The sequence below is a fragment of the Tubulanus polymorphus genome, chromosome 1, assembly GCF_964204645.1.
Source record: "Tubulanus polymorphus chromosome 1, tnTubPoly1.2, whole genome shotgun sequence".
In the NCBI taxonomy this organism is placed as follows: domain Eukaryota; kingdom Metazoa; phylum Nemertea; class Palaeonemertea; order Tubulaniformes; family Tubulanidae; genus Tubulanus; species Tubulanus polymorphus.
The window spans coordinates 16,455,348-16,478,464 of record NC_134025.1 but is presented as its reverse complement, the minus strand read 5'-3'; the positions used below and the strand labels follow the sequence as shown (position 1 = coordinate 16,478,464).

At 38.3% G+C, this 23,117-nt stretch overlaps 1 protein-coding gene across 3 annotated transcripts in view; it reads right to left on the bottom strand.

Annotated features, from left to right (window-relative positions):
• Positions 1 to 23,117, bottom strand: part of LOC141915499 (potassium voltage-gated channel subfamily KQT member 1-like) — a 164,229-nt gene that overhangs the window by 106,635 nt on the left and 34,477 nt on the right. For all 3 annotated transcript variants that reach the window (XM_074807065.1, XM_074807063.1, XM_074807064.1), the window contains one exon: positions 19,919 to 20,009. In XM_074807065.1, coding sequence (XP_074663166.1) covers positions 19,919 to 20,009 — 91 coding nt within the window. The remainder of the gene's footprint in view (positions 1 to 19,918; positions 20,010 to 23,117) is intronic.

Below are 23,117 nucleotides of genomic sequence, written 5' to 3'. Positions count from 1 at the left end.
ACCAGATGTATACTATTGTATCGCCGGATTATTATCGTCATTATCATTTTTACGTAAAACATGCCTTGGGTAGGTATCCGTAGGTAGCCAGTGGGGGAAATGGTGAAATTGAGAGCATATACCATTCCTAATTTCAACTAAGAAAGTGCTCAGAATGCATGAAATGCTAATTTTTCAAAGACCAGACCTCTTTTGCTGCCTTATACGCCTGCAGCCCTTTCCCCAAAAGCTAGATTCTCAAAAATGTATCTAAAATATAGCTGTAAAGCAGCAATAACAGGTTTTCTGCACATCCTGGTTCGTATTCATGATCTTGTCTGGATAATCTGTCAACCACGATCGCCAAACCATGCCATGAAAATGAAGGGAATTTAGAATGGAGTCACACAAGGTAGTATCCTAAATCGTCTTCTCTTCACTATCCTGATAGATGATATACAGAGTAATCAAAAATGTACTGGACAGAGTATATTTCCAAAATGATCTAAACAAGCAGTGTTCTGTTCATGGTCAGAAAATTGGGCTTCTCCCTGAAAGGCATGATATGGATATTGGATACAAAGAAAACCCAGGTTCAGATTATACCTTTGTGTTCGAATGAGAAGATTATTTTGTTCGAATTAAGATTACTTATTATAACGAAGACTGTCTAGTTCCACCAAAATTTTGCCCTCTGCAACGAAAAACGCTGCGAACAATATATCTGTTCGATCAAAAAACGTTATATTCCGAAGAAAATCTTATTCGAATAAAAACAATTCTGTTTGACCCAACAATGCGCTTTTTTGTTCGAACGAAAACTTTTCTTCATTCTGAAAAAATTTGTTTGAATAAAAAGCCATGTTATTGTTGAAATAAAAACTTTATGTCCCGACAAAAAAATGAGCGAAAACAATTTTGTTCAAACGAATGTTTGAATGCAAACAATTGTGTTCGATTTAACAATATACTTTATACTTTGTGTTCGGACGAAAAACTTTTCACAATATACTTCTTCGAACGAAAAACTTAATGTCCCGACAAGAAAATTTTGTCCGAATGGGAACGTTTCTGTCCGATCAAATAATTGTCCGAACGAAAAACCATTCGACAAAAAAAAGGTTGTTTCAACAAAGAAAACAACTTTGTTCTAACGATTCTTTCAAATTGGATCAATCAAACAAAATATTATTGGTTTAATGGAAAAAAATTTTATTCCGACGACCTTTCGAGTGAAAGGTCTTTTGAACGAAAAAAAGATCTCGGCTGTTTACCTGTAATTGGGATCGGCAGGTAGACACTACATGCAATACGTCGTGAACTGTCGATGTGAGCATTCCTTTACTTTTGCACCGTAGTGTATCCAAGTCTATGAAACTCTCGTCGTTTTATATCTATTTTTGTATGAGGAATCGACTGTTACAAATCGTTTTCAAAATCATATTACAATAAAATTATGTCGTTATAATTCTTGGTATCGTTTTAAATTATTTCATTGATGTCTTTTGCTTGCGCCTGCCACCGTTCTTAAGAGGTTTTTAGAAAAAAATTTCAAAGTGTAAACCAATATTGGGCCCAATATTGTTTGCCGACTTGTAATTGATTTTGAGGACTACAACCACATGATGATCTCAAACGTCAACAAATTGGTCTCAAAGGAAATTTTAAGAAAAAACTTTATTATTTACAAATAAAAACGTCTACCCGGTACGTCAGGTTTCACTTATATCATCATATTATTGGTTTCGCTAATCATGTATGCATCTTCAAAGATCATCCGCAGTATGAACTAATTCAGAATATAGTTTCCGGATGTACCGCAACACTGGTTCTGATGATGATACTGAACCGGCCTGAACAGAACTATGCATTCATCATGGCATTATTGTAGTAAATATATTTTGTGCACCAACATTCATTTATCAGGTTTTTAATCGGCTCGTTTTACTCTGTGCAGTCTTGGGAATTATGTAGGCATATATATCTCATTTCATTTTTTGTTCATTGCAATATAGGGGCCGGTTGCACAGTCACGGCTTAGACTTAAGATCAGTCTTACACCATCTTTGTTCTCTAGTCAATCAAACAACTTGACATAAGTCTTAAGAATCAAGTACACTTTTGGTGTCAAACCACCACTGTGCAATTGGCCCCGGCCATATCTAGCTTTTTAATCCTTGGACGACAGTCATCCCAAAATTTGAGCTAAGGGCGCTTTTTAAGAATGTCTGGGGCCAAACTACCCCTCCACCGGTACACGATCTGTTGATACAAATACGCTTTTCCTTGTTTATGTAATGCACTGTCTGTGAACGTGATAGCAGTTAATGATATTGTTCACGCATTAAAAAAAACTTAGTTAACATGGTTATAATTGAGGCCATGGAAAGATCGCGCAGTACAAGAGAGTTTTCGGTATATCGCTTATTACCCATCTGTTACCAAATGTCTATCTGTCCACTCGTAGGGACCTACTGTGTGACCGTCTCGTGTCCACTGGAGACCTGACTGTCTCCCGTCTACCTGGAGACCTGAATGTCTCTCTCTTCTGTTAACCTGGCCGGACACCTGACAGTTTCTGTCTCCTGTCCACCTGTCTACCTGGTGAACTGACTGTGTTTCTGTCTTCAGTTGACCTGACTACCTGGAGACCTGACTGTCTTTCTGTCTTCTGTTGACCTGTCTAATCGGAGACCTGACTGTCTCTGTCTCCTGTCCACCTGTCTACCTGGAGACCTGACTGTCTCTTTGTCTTCTGATGATTTGTCTAACTGTTTCTGTCTCATGTCCACTTGAAGACGTGACTGTCTGTCTTCTGTTAACCTGCCCATATGTCTATCCGGAGACTCCCCAATCTGCAACACACGCATCTGTTATGTCTTTGCGCATTAGTTTCGTAATATTTTCGACGTATATCGGACTTGGGCCGAATTAATCGAACTTTGAACTGATTACTTAAAGAGCTAAGAGATGGGTGGTCGTACATCATACATGAAACGTTACACACGGGGAGTGGGAATATCGGAATGGTTTTATTGTAGACGTGGACCAAGTTAGTGCAAGCTTTTGGATAGTTGCTATTTGAATATTGTAGTGTCTTAACGGAATCTATCATCGTGTTGATAACTGCTAGATTACGTATCGGATTGTGTTGAAATGATTTTGCATAGAAAAATCTACAGCTGAAAGAAAAAACGTGACTAACTCGAGTGACTAGTGAAGTGAAGAGAAGCGGCACAGGAAAATAGATAGGAGCCACAATTTTTCTTTTTAAAATAATAAAGACATGAAGCAAGAATAAGTTGCATCTCCTTCAAACAACAATCCACTACGATCATCCCACTAAGTTTACTCCTAAAGTTTATTGCCACCATAGACTACCACCCCCTGGCTCTTTGAAGAGACAGGGAACCAGTCTTCAATTCAATTCAGAATTTATTTTATAGAAAAGCGGGTTTTAAGTTTTAGATATTGAAACTGAAAAATGTAAATGTTCACAGAGATTTTTCAAATGGCTAAGTAAATGTTTTATTGTGTCAATAAAGAATGAATTGAATTGTCGGCAGCACTATGCCGCGCATGAATACCGATTTCAAGACTGATCACGCACGCTCAACCAACGTTGGTATGCGCTGCTGAAATAACAAAAACGATTAAACAAAATCATAAAACAATGAAAAAGGCAACCGATATAGCCAATATACGAAAGGAACCTATATTTTATTACTGCATTATATATGTGTAAATATCAGAGCCCAAGAAAGTTTCTAACGAAAGTTATCTACTCCCCAAGCAAGTTATCGATCCGTGTGATAGCAATATGGGCTTGCAAGCATGCAAGCCCATGAAAACTCAAATGAAAAGTCTGGTTTATAAAGCTCAGATGAAATTTTCCAAAAAATCTTAATTTTTGCCAATAAAATATTGTTGATAATTGTGATTGATCATTGCCAGTCAGAACCAGTTAATCACTCATACATGCATTTTAATATATCTGCTTCCTCCTTTATAGATAACTTAGCTTTAACCTCGTAGAGGCTACTAGTAGGCCTAAAAACCGAACAGATTGGTCTTAGGCCTATTGAATTTCAACCCTCCTAAACATCGTATTCCTACACCTTTTTTAACAGGGATAGGTCCATGGGGTATTCAATTCGTAAAATCGATTTCATTTTCGGATTATGAAGAAAGAAATCGTTTGTAGGCATACAACTCAATAAACACCCCTCAAGCGACCTACTATCTGTCACACCTGCTCTCCGTGCGACGTTTTGGTCTGTAATTTTGTTTATAATTGGTTTATCTCTAAATACTATGCATCAATTTGTTCAGTAAGGAATTTGCATTCAGAAATAAAAAAAGGCTTTTATGGCCCATCACGTGGCGCCACCGACTGAATTTTGATATGCTAAAGAGCAGGTGATGACGTCACTGTAACGTTTCCGAGTGTCCGCGGGGCGGATTTTTCAGCATTACGCGAAATTTGTATTTGTACTTGCTTTGATTCTCATGGCGAGGAGAACCCGCAGCGGATCCGCGGAACAAAGATGTAAAGACACAAGTTGATTCATCAATCTTGACAGCTCGACAGTGCTTATAATATTTAGAGTAGTAAATTATATCCTGTGGGTCGGTAAAGTGTACTGATGAAGAAAATGGGTAATTTTTAAATTCACTATTTGAAGACCACGGCAGAATGTGACGTCTTGCGGTAATAAATCTTTTTATTTACACTTGATTTGATAATCGAAGTGACGAGTAGCCTCCGGTGGATTTCGGGATGACGACTCAGAAAAACATGTCGCCTCATTGAATGGGGCCAAGTTTTCAATGTTTACGGCCCGACAGTGCTTTTGTAACATTGATTCATGATAATACGCACGCGGTATTTGTAGATCGAAGTGAGCTGAAGGATATCATATGGGTTGAATCGGCAACAGTGGCAAGGTAACAAAGCCTTTGTTCTTTTAGTGAAAATAGTGTGACATAAAATAATAGTAGTAAGAAACACGTGAATCTCAATAGGGTTTTCTGTGAAGTAACAGAAAACCCTAATTACTGAATTGCATTTATTTCAGGTCTATCCCCTCTCTTCATACTTCATACGGCTTCTTTTCAGTTTGGGTTCGCTTGCCAGAATCCCTGTTGTAAATAGCGACATTTGCTTCAGATTTGCAGTGATACGTGACAATATAACAAGTGTATAAACAGTAGTGGAAAACTGTAGGCAGACGCTATATACTTTTCAGGGCAGTTAAAATCTAAATATGTTGAATATGCTCTTTGAGGATTTGAAATATATGAGCGATAAAACTCTAACCGATAACCATCGAGTTAAATCCGTTTGTATTATGTTTTGAAGTTTTAAGATTAATCGAAATTGCCTTTATTTCATGGCAATAATTTAATGAAGAATTCAATTGGAAGAAATGCAGAGTTTTTCAAGTAAATGTCAACTTTATTTTTGGATTTCGATTCTTAATTTAGAACAAGAAACGAAATTCTTAATATGGACTTTCCTAAATTCACATGATAGAATTCACCCTTTTGTAATTCTGTTGATTATTATTATTATTATTATATCTTTTCCACTTTCCAGCCAAAAATTTTTCATAAAATCTAACTCCTCTCAGATTCGACCACTAACAGCTTATAAACGTAATTTTCATTTCTGTAAGAAATATAACTCGGCGTGTGACCATTTCAAATTCGCATATAGTAATTAATTATGAATTAATCCCACGTAATTTTCGGGTCTAAACAGCGACAAGAACGCGGCAAAGAATTTTCTTCCATTGATAAAGTGCACCCCGAGAAGCCTAAAATAACCGGACGAACTTGAGCGTCAACTCAACCGTAAATTATTAGATTTAGACTCACATTAGTCCGGACTATGAGCGATTCAAAAAGCTGCCATTTTGTTTTTGAAAATCATGTAATCGGACTGATATAAGTCCCATTCCGTCATTTTCCGTTTCTGTTTCATCTATCGCCGCCATTTTGTACCATCTTCCGTTCGGCATATGAACTCAACATTACCTAAATCAAAGACGTCGATGCCACATCATGTTCGAATCCCGACAATGCAAAAAATTTGTTACATATAATTCCCTCTTTGTGATTGAAGTAAATTAAATTTCATTGAGTATACGTTCGTTTTCAAAGTTGTTATAGTTCAAACATATGTGCAATATGTAAACTGTCACTGATAAATGAAAACAAAAACAACTTTGTTAAAAATCGTTCTTTAAATCTGAATGCAAATTCCTCACTTAACAAATTGATGCATAAAGGTAGATCTACCTAGTATTAACAAAATTATCGATCAAAACGTCGCACGGAGAGCTTGTGCGACAGACTAGTTCATGCAACTGCCACCAGGGGACTGTGAAATAACCATATCTTTTGATTACAATTATTTCGATGACGCTTCCCAGTGCGATATATGAACCAGTTAGGCAGAATCCTGTTATCTCTGCTATGCAGCTATAATTTGAATTGATTTTTTGGGGGAAGGTTGTGGTAGACTTAGATTTTAGCCCGAGGATGAGATATTCAAATGGAATTAGTAGCCATTCATGGCTAAGCATTACCTAGGTATCGGGTTTTTTTAATGGCTCTGGAAATGGACTTATCAAAAACAAAGAATATATAAGGATTGTTGCAGTGTGTACATATATTTGTCAACGATCACCTGACATTCAAGACATAATTTAATGTCACTGAATAACCCAGACCTCAATTCTTGTTATATCTTTCTGTGCTGATTTGTAAAATCCGATGTACATACTCAACACAGCACGAATCAAGGACTTCGGTAAGTAACAGATTTTGAGAAATACTGATTCTGATATGTTATCCGTGAGGAAAACGAGACATCAAGCTTAATTGCCGTTCTTGATTCGACTCCGTTTTCATAGCCATTTAAAAACGTGGTGGTGCCCACCTGGTAAATCGAAAAGTCGACTTACTGAGTCAACAGGTCATTTTTTCAAACTCAAAATAAATGCTGTTGGCCGCATTGCTCTTCCGGGTCGATATTTGAATATTTATTCAAACAAAATCTTTGTTCGGGATATATTTAACATAAAACCGGACAGGAGAAAATAAGACACAATTGTGTATATATGTTAATACTTCCTCTGTTCACAAGTTTACAACTGCTTAGTGGCTAGCAACTTCGGTGCTTTTTACTAACATCTGTTTATAAATGATTTAAGCTGTTGTTGACTCCTGACCATCCAACTTGAGTTTATACGTCCACGAACCGTCTTGTTTGCATCTCGCATGGAAACCACGCATATTTTTTAGTCTTAGAATTGATCCCTATTTTCTATTTGTTTGGTGGGTGTTTTTCGGGGTTTATCACGCATGAACCAGAAAATAGCCTTCGGATCATTCAGACTACGGGTTTTAACTTCGCCAAATCACCGAATCAGCGAATTAGATCAAGACAACACATTTAATCAATTAATACCCAAATGAATGCAAAATACTTTATATAATAGTACCGAATTGTCGTACTGACTGCTCCATCGTTACTGCGTTTATCGCCCTGAACATGTGCCCGGTGGTAATCTTGACGTGTTTTATCGCTTGGGTGTGGTTTCCATTGAAAATGTATTTTGGAATTTATGTGGTGGGCCATTTACCAAATTTTTCGTAGTCTCTCCTACTGTTCACAGAGGGCGCATGGGTCTGCTGGCATAGCCACTGACTTGAGACAACCACTGTTCATAGAGTAGGAGTTACCTGGTCACGAAACAGTTTTTCAAATGTAACAGATGATAAACAATTAACCCACTTAGCGTAACCTACGAGGCACTGCTACCGGTTCAAAGAAATACACTCACTTACTGAAGTCAGTCTCTATTGGGCTAAGGCGTTAGCGTGTGTGACTAGACATTTTTGTTGTTTATCTGTTTCCTGCTGCACCCGCGGGTTCAAATCTTCAGTACCGCGTAAAATTCATACATTATGAAATGATCATATCAGTACTTGACATTTATTTGTTTCTATCTATAGTTCTGTTACCTGGGCTGCGTGGGAAGAAGAAATGTTCAGTATGTGATTAAGGGCCCCAGTATCCTCGGGCACGACAAGTCGGTCCCAAGATCCCATATTGTCTCAACGGGCATGGGTGATCACACCACACCACAAAATAGGCCGCTTTAAAATACTCCTACTCAATAAGTCGGAAGTTCTACGTTTCCCAAGATCCCATATGGTCTCAACGTGCATGGGTGATCACACCACACCACATAATAGGCCGCTTTAAAATACTTCTACTCAAAAAGTGGGAAGTTCTACATTTAAAAATCACCCATTCCACTAGTCTTATATAATCTTACATAATAATACTGAATTGTGGTACCGACTGTTCCGTTGTTACTGGACGTATCACCCCGAAAATTTGCCTGGTGGTAGATCTCGACGAGTTTTATCGCTTGGGCATGGTTTCCGATGGAAATGCATTCTGGAATTTATGAGGTGGGCCATTTACCAAATTTTTCATAGTCTCTCCTACTGTTCACAGAGGGTGTATGGGTCTGCTGGCATAGCCATTGACTTGAATTGTCAGTTGATACAGTACGAGTTACTGCTGCCTTTATGACGCGGCTGCCGGGTCACGAAACAGTTTTTCAAATGTGACAGATGATAGTAAATAATAAAGCAATTAACCTACCTAGTGTAACCTACGAGGCACTGCTGCCGGTTCAAAGCAACAAACTCACTCCTCAAGTCAGCACAGTGATTGTATTAGGCTGAGGCGTGTGTGACTGAACATTTTTGTTGTTTATCTGTTACCTGCTGTACCCAAGGGTTCTGATCTTCAGTACCATGTATAATTCATACATTATGAAATGATCATATCGGTACTTTACATATTTCTTTGCTATCTATAGTTATGTTACGGGCTTCCATGGGAAGATGAAATTTTCAGTAAGTGATTAAGGAACCGAGTATCCTCGGCTATAGGTCAAGTAGGTCCGAGATCCCATGGTCTCAACGGATATGGGTGATCACAAAATACTCCTACTCCAGTGCTTCATCTAGCATTAAAAAAGGGCAGGGTGCTGATTTCAAATAAGGGCAATTTTGCGCGTGATTCCATTGGAGCAAGGGCATATAATAACGCACTCACGTCTGTTTTAAAGGCAACCTGCAATGTTCCCTATTGCATAGAATCGAGGTACCCCCTACTATGATTGAGGATTGGAAACTATGTTTAACTCTGTATGTTCTTTAATATGTTCCTTAATATTCCTACCAGTTTCCCCAATGTAAAAAAGGTTATAATCAGAACAGTTAATTTCATGAAAAACCACAATGGACATTAGGGTTAAGATTGTTATTGGAGCAAAAATTAGAAATTTTGTTATTATTCTTGAAAATTAAATCAGTATTTAAATGACGAAGAGCCGGTTTGAATTTGTCAAGGCAAGGGACAAAGGAACTATAATTTTGTTTTTTGGTTTAGACGAGTCAATAGGATTATGGGGTTGAGCGGGAGGGAAAAATACTTTTTTGGCTTTGTGAAGGGCTTTCACTAAAATCTTGTCCGGGTATGCAAGCTTTTTAAAACTGGATTGAATATGTAAAATCTCATGATCTAAAAAGTTTTTATCACAAATCCTATAAGCCCGAAGGAAAAAACCTTGAACAACGGCCACTTTAAGGTAAGTTGGAGTGAACGAGAAGAAATGTAGGTAGGATTCACAGTTAGTAGGTTTACGAAAAACAGAGAAACCTAATCTCGAATTAAAATTATGTATGAGAACATATAGAAAGGGCATTCAAGGTTAAAATCAGTTGATACTAAACATAAAATGTCATCAACATACCTGAGCCATAAAAGAGGCGCGACCCCAGTGTATAGGGGTAAAATTTCCGATTCAATATGTTCTAAGAAGAGGTTAGCTAAAATCAGCGAGAGGGGGTTGCCCAAAGCGAAACCATGTATTTGCTCAAAGAAAATGCCATCAAATTGAAAATAGGCTCTTCTAGCACATAATTCAAAAAGGTCAATGAGACAGTTAATTGAGACAGGAAAATTCAAATTTAAGGATGGAAGTTTACGTTTGATGAAATCTAACGTTGGTTCCAGAGGGATGTTAGTGAATAGAGAGACTGCATCAAAAGAGATGAACTTGTTACCATTGGGGGTAATGTGACGTAATCTTTGTAATAAATCCATATTATGTTTGATATGAGAACCAGAGAATGACCCAAGTAAGGGAGAAAGCATTTTGGCAATAGATTTAGAAATATAATAAGAGGGAGAGCCTCTGCTTGAAATTATAGGGCGTAAAGGGACATTACTTTTATGAATCTTGGGGAGGCCGGTAAGCATAGGGTAAACTGGGTAATCGGCTGGTAAATTTCATACTGAATTTCTTATCAGTAGGATGTTTCTTAGACAGGTTTTCTAAATCTTTGTTAAAATGTTTTTGCCAATCTTTTAAAGGATCTCGTTTGAGTATCTTATAAGTATTAGAGTCAGATATGATCAGGGTTCATAGCCTCCAGGCCCAACTTAATTCAAGTACTTTCAAGGACCGATTTCAACAAAATTCAAGTACTATTTTCTGAAAGATACCATATAAACACTAGTATTTAAGGCGAATTTATTGCAATGAAAATTCCTTTATTGCAGAAATTTAAAAGAAGTACAAACGCAAATCATCATAAAGAAACATCCACGCGTAGCAGAGCACTTGATAACTTTGGAATCTTTCAGCTTTATTTTAAGAAAGATTTACTACATGTATCAGAAATTAATAACTTTAAAACAAGAAATCTGTGGGCCTTTCAATGGAACTACAGGTAGACCTCGCCATCAAAAAGCCATACTATCGAAAGCAAAAATAACAAAATTATACAAAATTAAATTACAGCTCATCGACCTATTTACAATCGATTAATTTGCTCCATTTGAGTTTCGATGGCTGAAATTACGTCGGCCAACTCATGTGATTTGTCTTTAGCCGAAATTCTCATGGTCACAGATTTTAAAATGAGCTCATGAGTTTCACTTTGTTTGCGAGATTTTAAACTTTCATCAGCCAATGAATCAGCAGAGGCGTTCAGACTATTAATATCAGTTTCCAGGCATTGTTTTTTCGCAGTAAGCTCATTCAATTTCTCAGTTCCTCTCTTGCGCTTTAAATCTTTATCTGATAACTGAGTGGGAGCTTGCTCCTTGAGAAAGTCTTTGTAACGACTATGCGCTGATCCAGCATGTGTTACCAGCTCAGGGGGAATCGGAACTTTTGTGACATCACCATCAAAACTAAGTACATAATCACAAATGAGCCTTTGAGCTCTGTAGGTCATTTCAGCCATATTATCCCTTTCCACCTGCCGGTTTATGGAAAACCCTCTTTCAACAGAGGCTTGACCATGCGATAAAAGCAGTAGGTTTTTCACAACATTCCACAATTTTGAGAATTGGGAAGTGTTTATTCCCATGTGCATTAAAAGAAACTGATCCAAATAGTCTTTTTTCCTATCAAATGAACTAAATGATGACTTATTCTTATTAACATAGACAAAGAACTCATCAAAGCTGCTTAGAATGTCATCACAGTCCTGTTCTTTCACACGCTTGTTTGTTACTAATATTGTAAGGATACGTTTAAACTCTTTTTTACACACATCCTAATTGTTAGCTAAACGCACTGGATCAAGGCACTGAATATTTCTTACAATACCATATTTTATGGGTGCTTTCAGTAGTAATTTTTTCAGAAGAGCAATAACAAAGTAACGAAACTCACTGCGGAATTCTAGAATTTGACGTTCAGATATTTGTTTTGTGGCAGTCAATTCACGCAGCTTTGTTTCAGCACTTAAGCCCACCTCAATTCTGGAATGACGGACATGACTCTCAGTATTGGACAGGTCAATCTCAAGAAGCTTGAGTATAGAGTCTGCATCATCAACAACACTGGATTTGATAATACGTTTCATAAGTCTCCGAACAAGATCGGACAAATCTCCTGCCATAAAAGGCAACATAGGGCTGTCTGATTGATACATTGTCATGAATGGAGTTATTTGTTTTGCTACGAAGAGAAATGCTTGAAGGTGCGGAATGGTCATGGAGTGTGATGCAGCATTTTTTACAACTTGATATGAATTACATGTTGGTTGTGAAGCTCTCTTCAACTTAGTCTCAACCCATTCTACATACTGTTGAACAGCAGGCCAAATCTGTATGGCACGTTCGGCGGCGGGGGCGTTTTCTAACCATCTGTAAAAAGTATTGACAAAAAATATGGCATCAAACATTAATCATTGAATAAGGTCACATGAATAACTGTATCTAATGGATTCCAGAAACAGCACTAATTTCACCAACACTAGTGTTAAAAGAATGCAGCTTATTTTAATACTGGTATCAATGTGGGTGTGGAAGGCACTGACACTAAAATAAACACTTGGGCACTATTGTTATAAGCTGCCTTTCAATAATGCAGCATTAAATTTTCTTGCCTTATCTGACAGGTTAGTTCATGAATGAGTTAAACTTCTGCTCTGGATTGAAGATGAGGGAAGACATAAAATCTTTGACTTACCTGTGACGACAGAATTTCTTTGGAAATACCGTTGAATGCTTCATGAAATCCTCCCTTCTTGCAGGAGCATCTTTAAATAACATATAAAGGCTGGTCAAGAGAGATTCAATATTCCATTTCGATGTTTCTGACCCAGACTTGAATGCATTGTTGAGAATATGCAATCCACATGATCCTATGTTTAACAACCCAGAATCAACACCATACTCATCTTTTAAATAGTTACTGAGTTTATCATAAAAACACCAATTTACGCTCGGACCGTCCATGGACAATTGATACAGTTCCGAATAATTCAAATCAAACTCTGCCGTGAACACATTTAACATATCAGCTGCCGTAGCATGTCCAATGAAAGCTGATCCATAGTAATGCGACCTAACTTTGCCTCCATCCCATGAACGAAACATAACATCTAACTGCTTTGACTGTGTTCTTTTGTTGAGCGATTCATCAAATAACAAGACGTAGGGACCTTCTCCTTTTTTGTTCTTAATCAGGTCCTTAAGATACGGATAAATTCCGAAATTTACCAGATAAGACACCTTTCTCTCGCTAAAGGTAAATTTGTCCGCAATTTCTGAATCCGGAAACATGTACTTGAAAACGCTAGGGGAACGTTCACATGACTGAAAGGAATAATGTCTATAGACAACATTCAGCGCCCAAACTATTTCAGCCCGCAGTACATTTTCTTTGTTCAGAAAATTATCTAAACTGTGGCTGGTATGCCCACTGACTGCAGCTGGTTCTGAGGCTGTCTAAGAAGCTCTGAAATGTATAAAATTGAAAAGCATTTCTTGCTCATTTCAATCACCAAAGCTAAAAGAAGCAGCCTCACTTCATTCAAAGTTAACCTTAGGAGCGCGATTTAACGACAAAAACCTTGCTAGAAATTTTGAATATTTTTTGCGTTCAAAAGTAGTGATAAACCAATGGAATGGATTGAATATTATGATCACAATGGCCTGTAATTGCTAATAAGAAATATCCGATCGATTGTTTAGACCTAACCACAACAGAAGAGAGAAGTTTTCATAAACTTACCTGTTGTTGTTACAATCTTTATTGTTTTCAAAAAAAGCTGATAGCTTCGTCGTTTTAGATATTGCTGCCCCACCAGTTTGATGTTTTCTTGAAACCGCGTGACTCTTTAGCCGCTTCTCCCATCGAAGATATGTCAATGGTTTTGGCGCATATCTTGCACCTAGCTTCTGTTGAAATTGGTCTGCGTTGAATCCAACTTTTGTATGATTCATGCACCAACCAGGCGTCAGAGAAATGGCACTTTCCCATACTGGCCTATCTAATTTTGAATCCAACAAATTTCGATGACCGGCTTAAACGTCTAAATGATAACAGCTTAACGCTTAATCATGATCAGCTCGGGATACCCTGACATAAAAAATCACTTTTTGATAGTTAATGCTCCAAAGATCGTCAAAATCAAGAACGGTCTTTATTTTAATTTGAGGTCATTATTTACTACCAATAATCTATTTAGAATTATTTTGAAGTATTTTGTTTGTTTATTTCATCACAACGGCATTTGTATATACGCGGCGCGCGATAGCGGTAGTGCCGCCACGTGTCTACTAATAGATTTGTATACGCATTGTCAGCAGTGAGCCACGTGCCTAATACATTTGTACTGTATTTATACACAAGTCAGCAGTGTATACGAGTCTATAGCACGCTGACAGTACAGTCACAGCACTCTGACACGTGGTTGGCAGTGCGCGGGCGTATTGAAGTCAATACAACAAACTAATTGACAAAATTTGGACAACATTAAAAATTCAAGGACTTCCAATGATTTTTACTGAAATTTTGAAAATTCAAGCATTTTCAAGGCCTTGAAAACGCATTTTGTGATTCAAGCACTATTAAGCACTTTCCAGGATCGCTACGAACCCTGATGATATCATTCATTTTACTTATATAATCAGTCGAATCAAGGATAACTATTTTACCACCTTTGTCAGCTTTAGAAATTCGTAGTTCTTTAAAGGATTTAAGTTCTGAAAGTGCGATGTTAAAACGTTTGGGAAAGAATTCACGGTGCACACGAGTCAAATTGTCAAAAATCTGGGAAATGTTCATAAAAACGAAGTTGTATTCAAAACTCCCAGAGCGTGATTGTTCAAGTGATTCCATAAAATCAATGATGTGTTTCTTGTCGTGTGGTAACGAGAAATTTAGTCCAAGTCCGAGTACTTGAAGGAGAGAGTCTGAAAGTTTTTTAGACGATAGGTTGACCATATTATCCTGGTTGCAATATTTAGTCCATGGGCTGTTGGTGATTAGTCTGTGAAGTTTAAAATCCAATTCGGTAGATTTCCTCCTCCATGAAAATCGCAAAAGTTTTTAACACTGGATCTAAGTCTGTTCCATAAATATAAATCAGGTAACTGGTGAGATAAATCCCGTTCAATCTTATGTAATTTGTAGAATAAACGATTCGTGTCGTCTTTGGATTGTTGGATAGCGAGTTTTAACTGACAACTGGCTTCATTAGAAAAAGGTAAATCCGATTTAAAACGGTAAATCAATGACATAGAGCGAGGGACCACTTTCTCGTCTAAGCAGTTTTTGAGAAATTTCGTCCGGTCCTTAGAAATGTGTGCGGCGATGGCAGTCTTTTCATATTTACGATTTTAGTTGGTATCAGATGCGGAAAAACCAACATGAAGAATTTTAAAATAAATCGAAAATCCGTGGGTAGCATGATGAATCGATTGCAGATCACAATATCCGTGATAAAACGATACGAGTAAAATCCCACAATAAATGAATTAAATGATAAAATGTTTATTAAAACATATAAGAAATATTTCGGGTGGTTACTACCACCCTTCTTCAGTCTAAAATGACTTGCCAAATACACACACAGTATTAATACATGAAATATGAAATAAGACACGAATCGCTGCACATTACATTATGGGGACTAGAGCAATGACATAACTTGAAAGAAGTTTATTATGGGGGCTGAAACCATTATTGAGGTTGACAGAATGATCGGAATGAGTAGTAATCAAAGCAGATTCAACTATATGTCGTTAAGTGCGACTACTGTTGGGAAAAATAATATTGGCTCCAGAAAAATCCAAATTGTGTCCGGTAACCAAAGAATGAGAGACTACCCCACTTTCTGATTTAACCCCATTGAATACATTTCGTTTATGTTCTTTAATACGTTCCTTAATATTCCTACCAGTTTCCCCAATGTAAAAAAGGTTACAATCAGAACAGTTCCATAAACTCCACAATGGAAATTAGGGTTCAGATTGTTATTGGAGCAAAAATTAGAAATTTTGTTATTATACTTGAAAATCAAATCAGTATTTAAATGACGAAGAGCCGGTTTGAATTTGTCAAGGCAAGGGACAAAAGGAACTAAAATTTTGTTTTTTGGTTTAGACGAGTCAATAGGATTACGGGGTTGAGCAGGAGAGAAAAATACTTTTTAGCTTTAATACGCCCTTCACAAAGCCAAACAAGAGGCCCATGGGCCTTGAAGCATTGGTAGATTATACTGTGGTATTAAGTGGTTATAATGTTTTACATCTGCCAGCAAATCTTCTATGATGATGTTGATTGGGATGATGTAAAACATTATAACCACTTAATACCACAGTATAATCTACCAATGCTTCAAGGCCCATGGACCTCTTGTTTGGCTTTGTGAAGGTAAAAAGTTAAGCTAAAAAGTATTTTTCTCTCCTGCCCTTTTAAATACTGATTTAAATACTGATTTAATTTTCAAGTATAATAACAAAATTTCTAATTTTTGCTCCAATAACAATCTGAACCCTAATGTCCACTGTGGAGTTTATAGAATTAACTGTTCTGATTGTAACCTTTTTTACATTGGGGAAACTGGTAGGAATATTAAGGAACGTACTAAAGAACATAAACGAGATGTATTCAATGGGGTTAAATTAGAAAGTGGGGTAGTCTCTCATTCTTTGGTTACCGGACACAATTTTGATTTTTCTGGAGCCAATATTATTTTTCCCAACAGTAGTCGCACTAAACGACATATAGTTGAATCTGCTTTGATTACTACTCATTCTGATCATTCTGTCAACCTCAATAATGGTTTCAGCCCCCATAATAAACTTCTTTCAAGTAATGTCAGTGCTCTAGTCCCCATAACGTAATGTGCAGCGATTCGTGTCTTATTTCATATTTCAGGTATTAATACTGTGTGTCTATTTGGCAAGTCATTTTAGACTGAAGAAGGGTGGTAGTAACCACCCGAAATATTTCTTATATGTTTTAATAAACATTTTATCATTTAATTCATTTATTGTGGGATTTTACTCGACTCGTGCTATTAGGCTACTCAAACTAATTGCCTCTGCGAGCCTCTCTGTGAGTTCACCGAACAAAGTTTTTCACCTTGTGTATATAAAATTTGTCTAATAGTCTAGATAAAAAGATCCAGAGCATCATGATTCGTTCAAAACGAAAATATCAATCGAATTTACACTACCAGCTTTACAACGGCAGTCGCTAGAATGATTGGCAGTAGTTTGGAAGGCAGCCAATTTCCTGGAAACTAAAACTAGGCCACGCGTCTGAGGCACGTTTTTCACATGATGCACACTGGCTGCAGTACATTTATATATAACCACTGATCACATTAGCTACTATCATTGATATCATACGTGATATTTCATAGCCGTTGCAGGATTCTTACTGACAGTCGGACCTACGGCAAGTGTGGGCACAAGGGCGAGCATGGGACACATCTGAAGGGCACATTGGCGGCTATTTTCGGGGGCGAGGCGGACCGCCCCGCTATTTTTGGCAAGTTGAAGCACTGTCCTCAATTCACAAAAAAGTCGGAATTGGTACGTTTAAAAATCACCCGTGGTTTCCACGGGCTTTTCATACATTATGAAATGATCATACCTGTGCTTAACATATTTGTTTGCTATTCTATAGTTCTGTTTCAGGTGGGTTCAAATCTTCAGTATTATGTACAATTCAGACATTATGAAATGATCATATGGGTACTTTAAATAGGCCTATTTGTTTCTATCTATAGTTTTATTACCTTGGGCCTCCATGGGAAGAAATTTTCAGGCTGTGATTAGGGGCCCCAGTATCCTCGGGCACAGGTCAAGTCGGTCCCGAGATCCCATATGGTCTCTATGAGGACGATCACACCACATATTAGGCCACTTTATAATGCTCCTACTCAATTCGTATGCAATGAACTAATAAGTAGGAATTTCTACATTTAAAAATCACCCGTGGTTTCCACGGGCTTTCCACTAGTTGTTACAATGAAATTTGCAGTTGAGGTGGAAGGACTATATCTACTTGTAAAACTTAATACGACGTAATGATTAAGATAACACGTGTGTTGTTTTGCTACTAGCGGAAAATTAGTCCATTGTAAATTATTTCTTGATTTATTAAATGCTAAATCACCCTAAAGTAAGAGAAGATTCTCTCAACTGGACTCAATTTACATTGTTTTGCGCCATCATGGACCAGGAACGATGAATTCACCAAGTGTGCTTTTGAAACGCAGTGAGAAATAACTTCACTATAGCGGTAAATGTCTGTCAATAAGATTTTATTAATCAATGTATTTAACTGAATTTTAAATGAAATCGGTGAAGTTCAAACACACTTCAACCTCACAAGATAGGTATATCAGCGCGATTATACATTCCCCTGGCAGGATGAAAATTTTGGTCAAGCCCGTGTTTATGTATAGTCAATTAGCACACTGCACTTTAAATCAAGCAACAGGTGATGCTCACAGTGTGCAGAATATTTTTGATCAGCGCACTCAGTGACGTCACACAGAGCTCCTAAACTGTAATGATCCAAAAATAGAACTAAAATTTACGTATCGGCACAAATCTGATACTAAAACATATACCGTATTTTCCGGCCAATAAGTCGATTTTCTAGCCTCAGATTTTTACCCAAAATATCGTGATCGGCTTATTGGGCGGATACGATCTGACATAAAAAATCACTTCCTGATCTATGCCACTCTAATGCTCTCAATGATCGTCAAAATCAAGAAAAGTGGTCGATATTTATTTGAGGTCATTATTTACTACCAATTATAATCTATTTTGAACTATTTTATTTTTACTTTGATTGTTCCATCACCGCACAGCGGCAATGGTATACATTTATATAACGCGCGAGTTCATCGTACTACCACGTGTCAGTTCATACATTAGTATATATGCAAATCAGCAGTGAGCCGCGTACTGCGTGTATGGCTGTGTGTATAGTAATCAGCTGAGTGAGTCTATATATAGCACAGTCACTCGGCGATGATAGTATACACAGCACTCTCACACATCGGCGGGCGCTACTGTCAGCCTCTTAAATCGTCAATTAAGACGAACTAATTGACAAATCAGTGAATTAAAATCTCTGATGAAGGGCTACGGCTTATTGGGCGAAGCTTTATGAAATCCATGTATTTTAGGCTAAAAAACTGCCCTCGGCTTATTGGCCGGAAAATACGGTATACGGCCAGTATCTTAGATTTGATAACAAAAACCCGTTCATACAGCACAGACCACACCAACCCGTGAAGTATCGCCGTTAGTTTCTTATAGTATAGATTTGCTCGGACGAAATTTAGTTAACATTCTAACCGTGTGAATCCCTAGTTTTCGGTTGTATAGAAAATGCATTTAAAAAAATATCATTATTGCGCCATGACAGTGAAATGAAAAACAAAGTTGCCGCACGTCTGAAAATTCGGGGTAGTTCGTTTTTATAGATGATATTCGAAATAACAATTCTAACATTTTAGGAATTGGAAACGCCGCTTTTCAACAGAAATTTAGAATTTAAAGATAATTGCAGTTTTCGAGACCCTGCAGAAGAGTGAACATTAGGACCTTCTCATGACGAAATAAAAAAATTCTCTCCATCACTACATCTTCAAAATACTGTTTATGGTAACATCCAATTGGCCAGTACTTCAAAGACTGTAAAAACAGCCGACTGAAGTTGGGCCAGTAATCGCAAGCAAAGATCATGCAGTGAACCGACCTAGGCTACAATATTGTAGCCTCGATCAGTGCTAACAGCTGAATCACACGCTTAATGTAATCCCGCACTGCTGGGTAACAATTTCTCTATCATTCCCTTGATCGAAGCATGACCGTTTTTCTTTTTTCAGCTTTACAATTGATTCCATGAATTTAATAATTCCATTTTCAAATGATAATGTATTTTAAGCGGAGTCTACTGTATATTGTTCATAAATTGTTTTGTTCGTAACGAGCAGTAATTAACTAAATTGCTTGCTGTTCATTGCACATTAATCAAACACTAAGCACAATTACGGAACTACATACCATCCAGAATAAGGTTTCATTGGCGAAGGAGGAATATTGGTCAATCGTTGATAAAACACTGAATATGAGGCAAATTAGCACCATCATGAAGCTGCAATGACAATATTAAAAGAGTAAGACCAACAGTTATTGAAATTAATCATGGCCGACATAAATATCATGCTTCCCATTTTCCCAAGCACCTGAAGTCATTTATTCAAGGCACAAACTAATAAGTTCGACTGTGACAGCACCTTTAGATATATCGAAAAGTTTGATGCCTTGTTGTCTGCCAAAAATTTCTTAGTGGGCAGATTAGTATTTCAAGTATACAGTCAACATCAGTTAATCCGTATCCAGTTAAACCATATAAGTGCTTATTCCGTATAAAAAAATTTCCGTTTTACAGTAACGTTATTCCCTATAAAATTCTGAGTCTAATTCGCCCTCCATAATCCGCATTTTCACTGATTGCATAGACAAATGCATGGTCCCGTTGGCCAGTAATTAATATGTAAATCCTGATGTGTAATCTGTATCAGCTGTCGGGAACATACACTTGAAGTGAAACAAGAGCCCCAAGGGGCACTATGGCCAGCCTATCAGGTTTTCATAAAATGGCAAATGATGCATTCTGTGGGTTAAATTTGTCCAAATACACTCCCAGCACAATTCGATCGTGCCTTCATAAGTAGCACAGGCAGTGAATAGAGCTGGCAGGAACAAATATCTCAGATAAATCTAGGGGGTTTTAGCAAGGAGGTCGCCATGCTACGGCACTTTACCGCGCAAATAAAAGATACGCCATACTTAAAAAAATTCCGCCATGCTTAAAAAATGATCGGGAGTTTATTCACTGACTTTCTAAGACTGTCAGGTTCACACGCTCAATTTTATTACTGGTGCATCAATAATTGTATAAACACATTCTCATAGTTACATAGTAAAGCCTATATACGTCAATAATTGTATAGTTTCACTGAGTGGAGTGCATACTGAACTACCGTGGTAGGGCCCTTTATATATCCAGGGATTTCCCCATGCGTTGAATATAAAAGAAATCAGTGCCAATAAAGGTCACACCGCTGCGCTTAGCGCGCGCTGAATACACGGGCCAGCGCATCAATTTTTCTTAGTCTTCTATCGAGACAAAAAATGTTGCCATCATACCTCATCAAAGTCATTGACATCAAAGTCACCAAAATATTTTGCAAATCGAAATTAATGAATGCTTCCTCTAAGCTGTTAATGATAAAATTAAATTATATTAACAGATATGAGAACATGGAACTATTTAATGCACATAAGCCTACCAATATAGAAGATCGCTGCTTCATGAAAATTACCGAATTCAAACTAGTTAATTATGGCCCCCAAATGCTGGGAAAACATATCTAAGCACCTATCAATATAAAATTTTTCGGGTAGAGTGCCCCCGCACCCCCCCCCCCCGTTCCTGAAATGGGCTCGCGCCTTCGGCGCTAGTGCCACCATGCTTTAATTTCGAACCAGCGAGAACACTGCAACTCCATCACTCAAAGCCCTCGATATAAGATCGGACATGGTGTTCAGTTTGGAAAAGGCTAACACTCAAATTTCATCGTGCTTTTTAGCCTTGGTCAGAAGCTGCCCATCGTCTATCTTCCCAGACACACCTAAGATGCCTAGAACGGTTGCAACGGGGATCGTAATTATGTTTGTAAGCACGCCAGCAGCTCCCATACCCGTGACGAAAGACGCGTCAAATCCATCTATGGTGTTAACCGCCATTTTATACTTCTTGTAGATTGCAGCGCGGGACTGCCCCTCTGCCTCTAACATTATCTGGACTTCGCAAAACATCTGCAGTCGGAAGCTCGACACATCTTCGGTTGGAGCACTCGGCTCAGTTGTAACCATTGGGTAAAGTTTAGTGTCGCTATCCATGCTATATACTACGCGGGAAAATGTCCAGTTCGATGAGGAGTGTAGCTATCGTAGCTTTTGCTCGAGGAGCGGGCGATCTCGACCACTTGTTATTGATGACCTCGCCCTCGGCCAATTCGACTGGTGGAGAGAACGTCTAGACCGCGGCTTGGAAGACTCCTCTACCTTTGGGTTTCCTTCGTGATTTCTCCCTTATCCACCCTGTTGACGGTCAACACCACTGTCCTATTGGTTGTCAAGTCGCCCCTGGAGAGGCCCATCTTTATCATCCATACGAGAACTCTTAAGAGCCCTCACCTAGGGGTCCCTTTTCATCGGCCCAAACTGTTATCATGGGTTTTGCGTTTGACTGCGTTTTCAGTGATTTTAATATGCAAACCTGTCTTGTTGGACGAGGTGTAGACCGTTCTATTGTCGATCCAAAAAAATACCAATGGGCGACAAATTCCCTGATCCCCTGTACAAGTTCATCTCTATTCTAATGACAGTAAAATCTGGTCATATAGCGAAACCTGTGGTTGTACAACTTGTCGGAAACGTTGAAGCAAGCCAGAGGAATGACAGCCCATGCTAAGGTCACAGTTTTTAACTCACCCATGTCGAGATGCGTTTTCAGACGCACGGTCGGATCCTTGCCGTAACAGTGGATGACTAACATCCTTCCTATATCTAACACAAGAATTTCTTGGTCAGGACTTGGAAAGCCAGACCGATTGCAGCGATAAACAACAGCACCAAGTGCTCGGCCACAAATCCGACTATTTCTCCAGCTTTCCTCAACAAGAAGCTAACCACCGTTCTGATCACACCCAGCAACACGGCAGCTCCTTTCCCTGCGACCAAGTTAAGAAAAGCCACTAACTTTTTCAGAGCTTCTCGAATCCTGGACTTGGGTTCCTTTCCCGGTCCAACCGGCGGACTGGGTGTAACTACGCTTTTGAGCCCGTTTGCGATTGCGAGCCCGATATTCGTGATCGTCAAAACGACTACCATGACAACGCTCACCAACATGATCCCTTCCTGTTTGAACAACTCCTGGATCTTTACACCGAGGGGCTGATTATTTTCATTCTTCAGAAGCCTTTTCAACCTCTTGATCTGAGAAGTCTCACCCTGTCGTAAAGCCTTGTAAGTACGCTTGTATATTGCTTCCTTGGCTTCAAACCTTTCTACTTCGTCGTCCCAGTATCGGATGTCCTGTTCCGACACTGCGTCATCGCGCTCTTTCTGAGCCGTTTCTAGTTCTCGTTGGGCCCATTCCACGTTTACAGCTGCTGACTTAATTTTGCTGGAC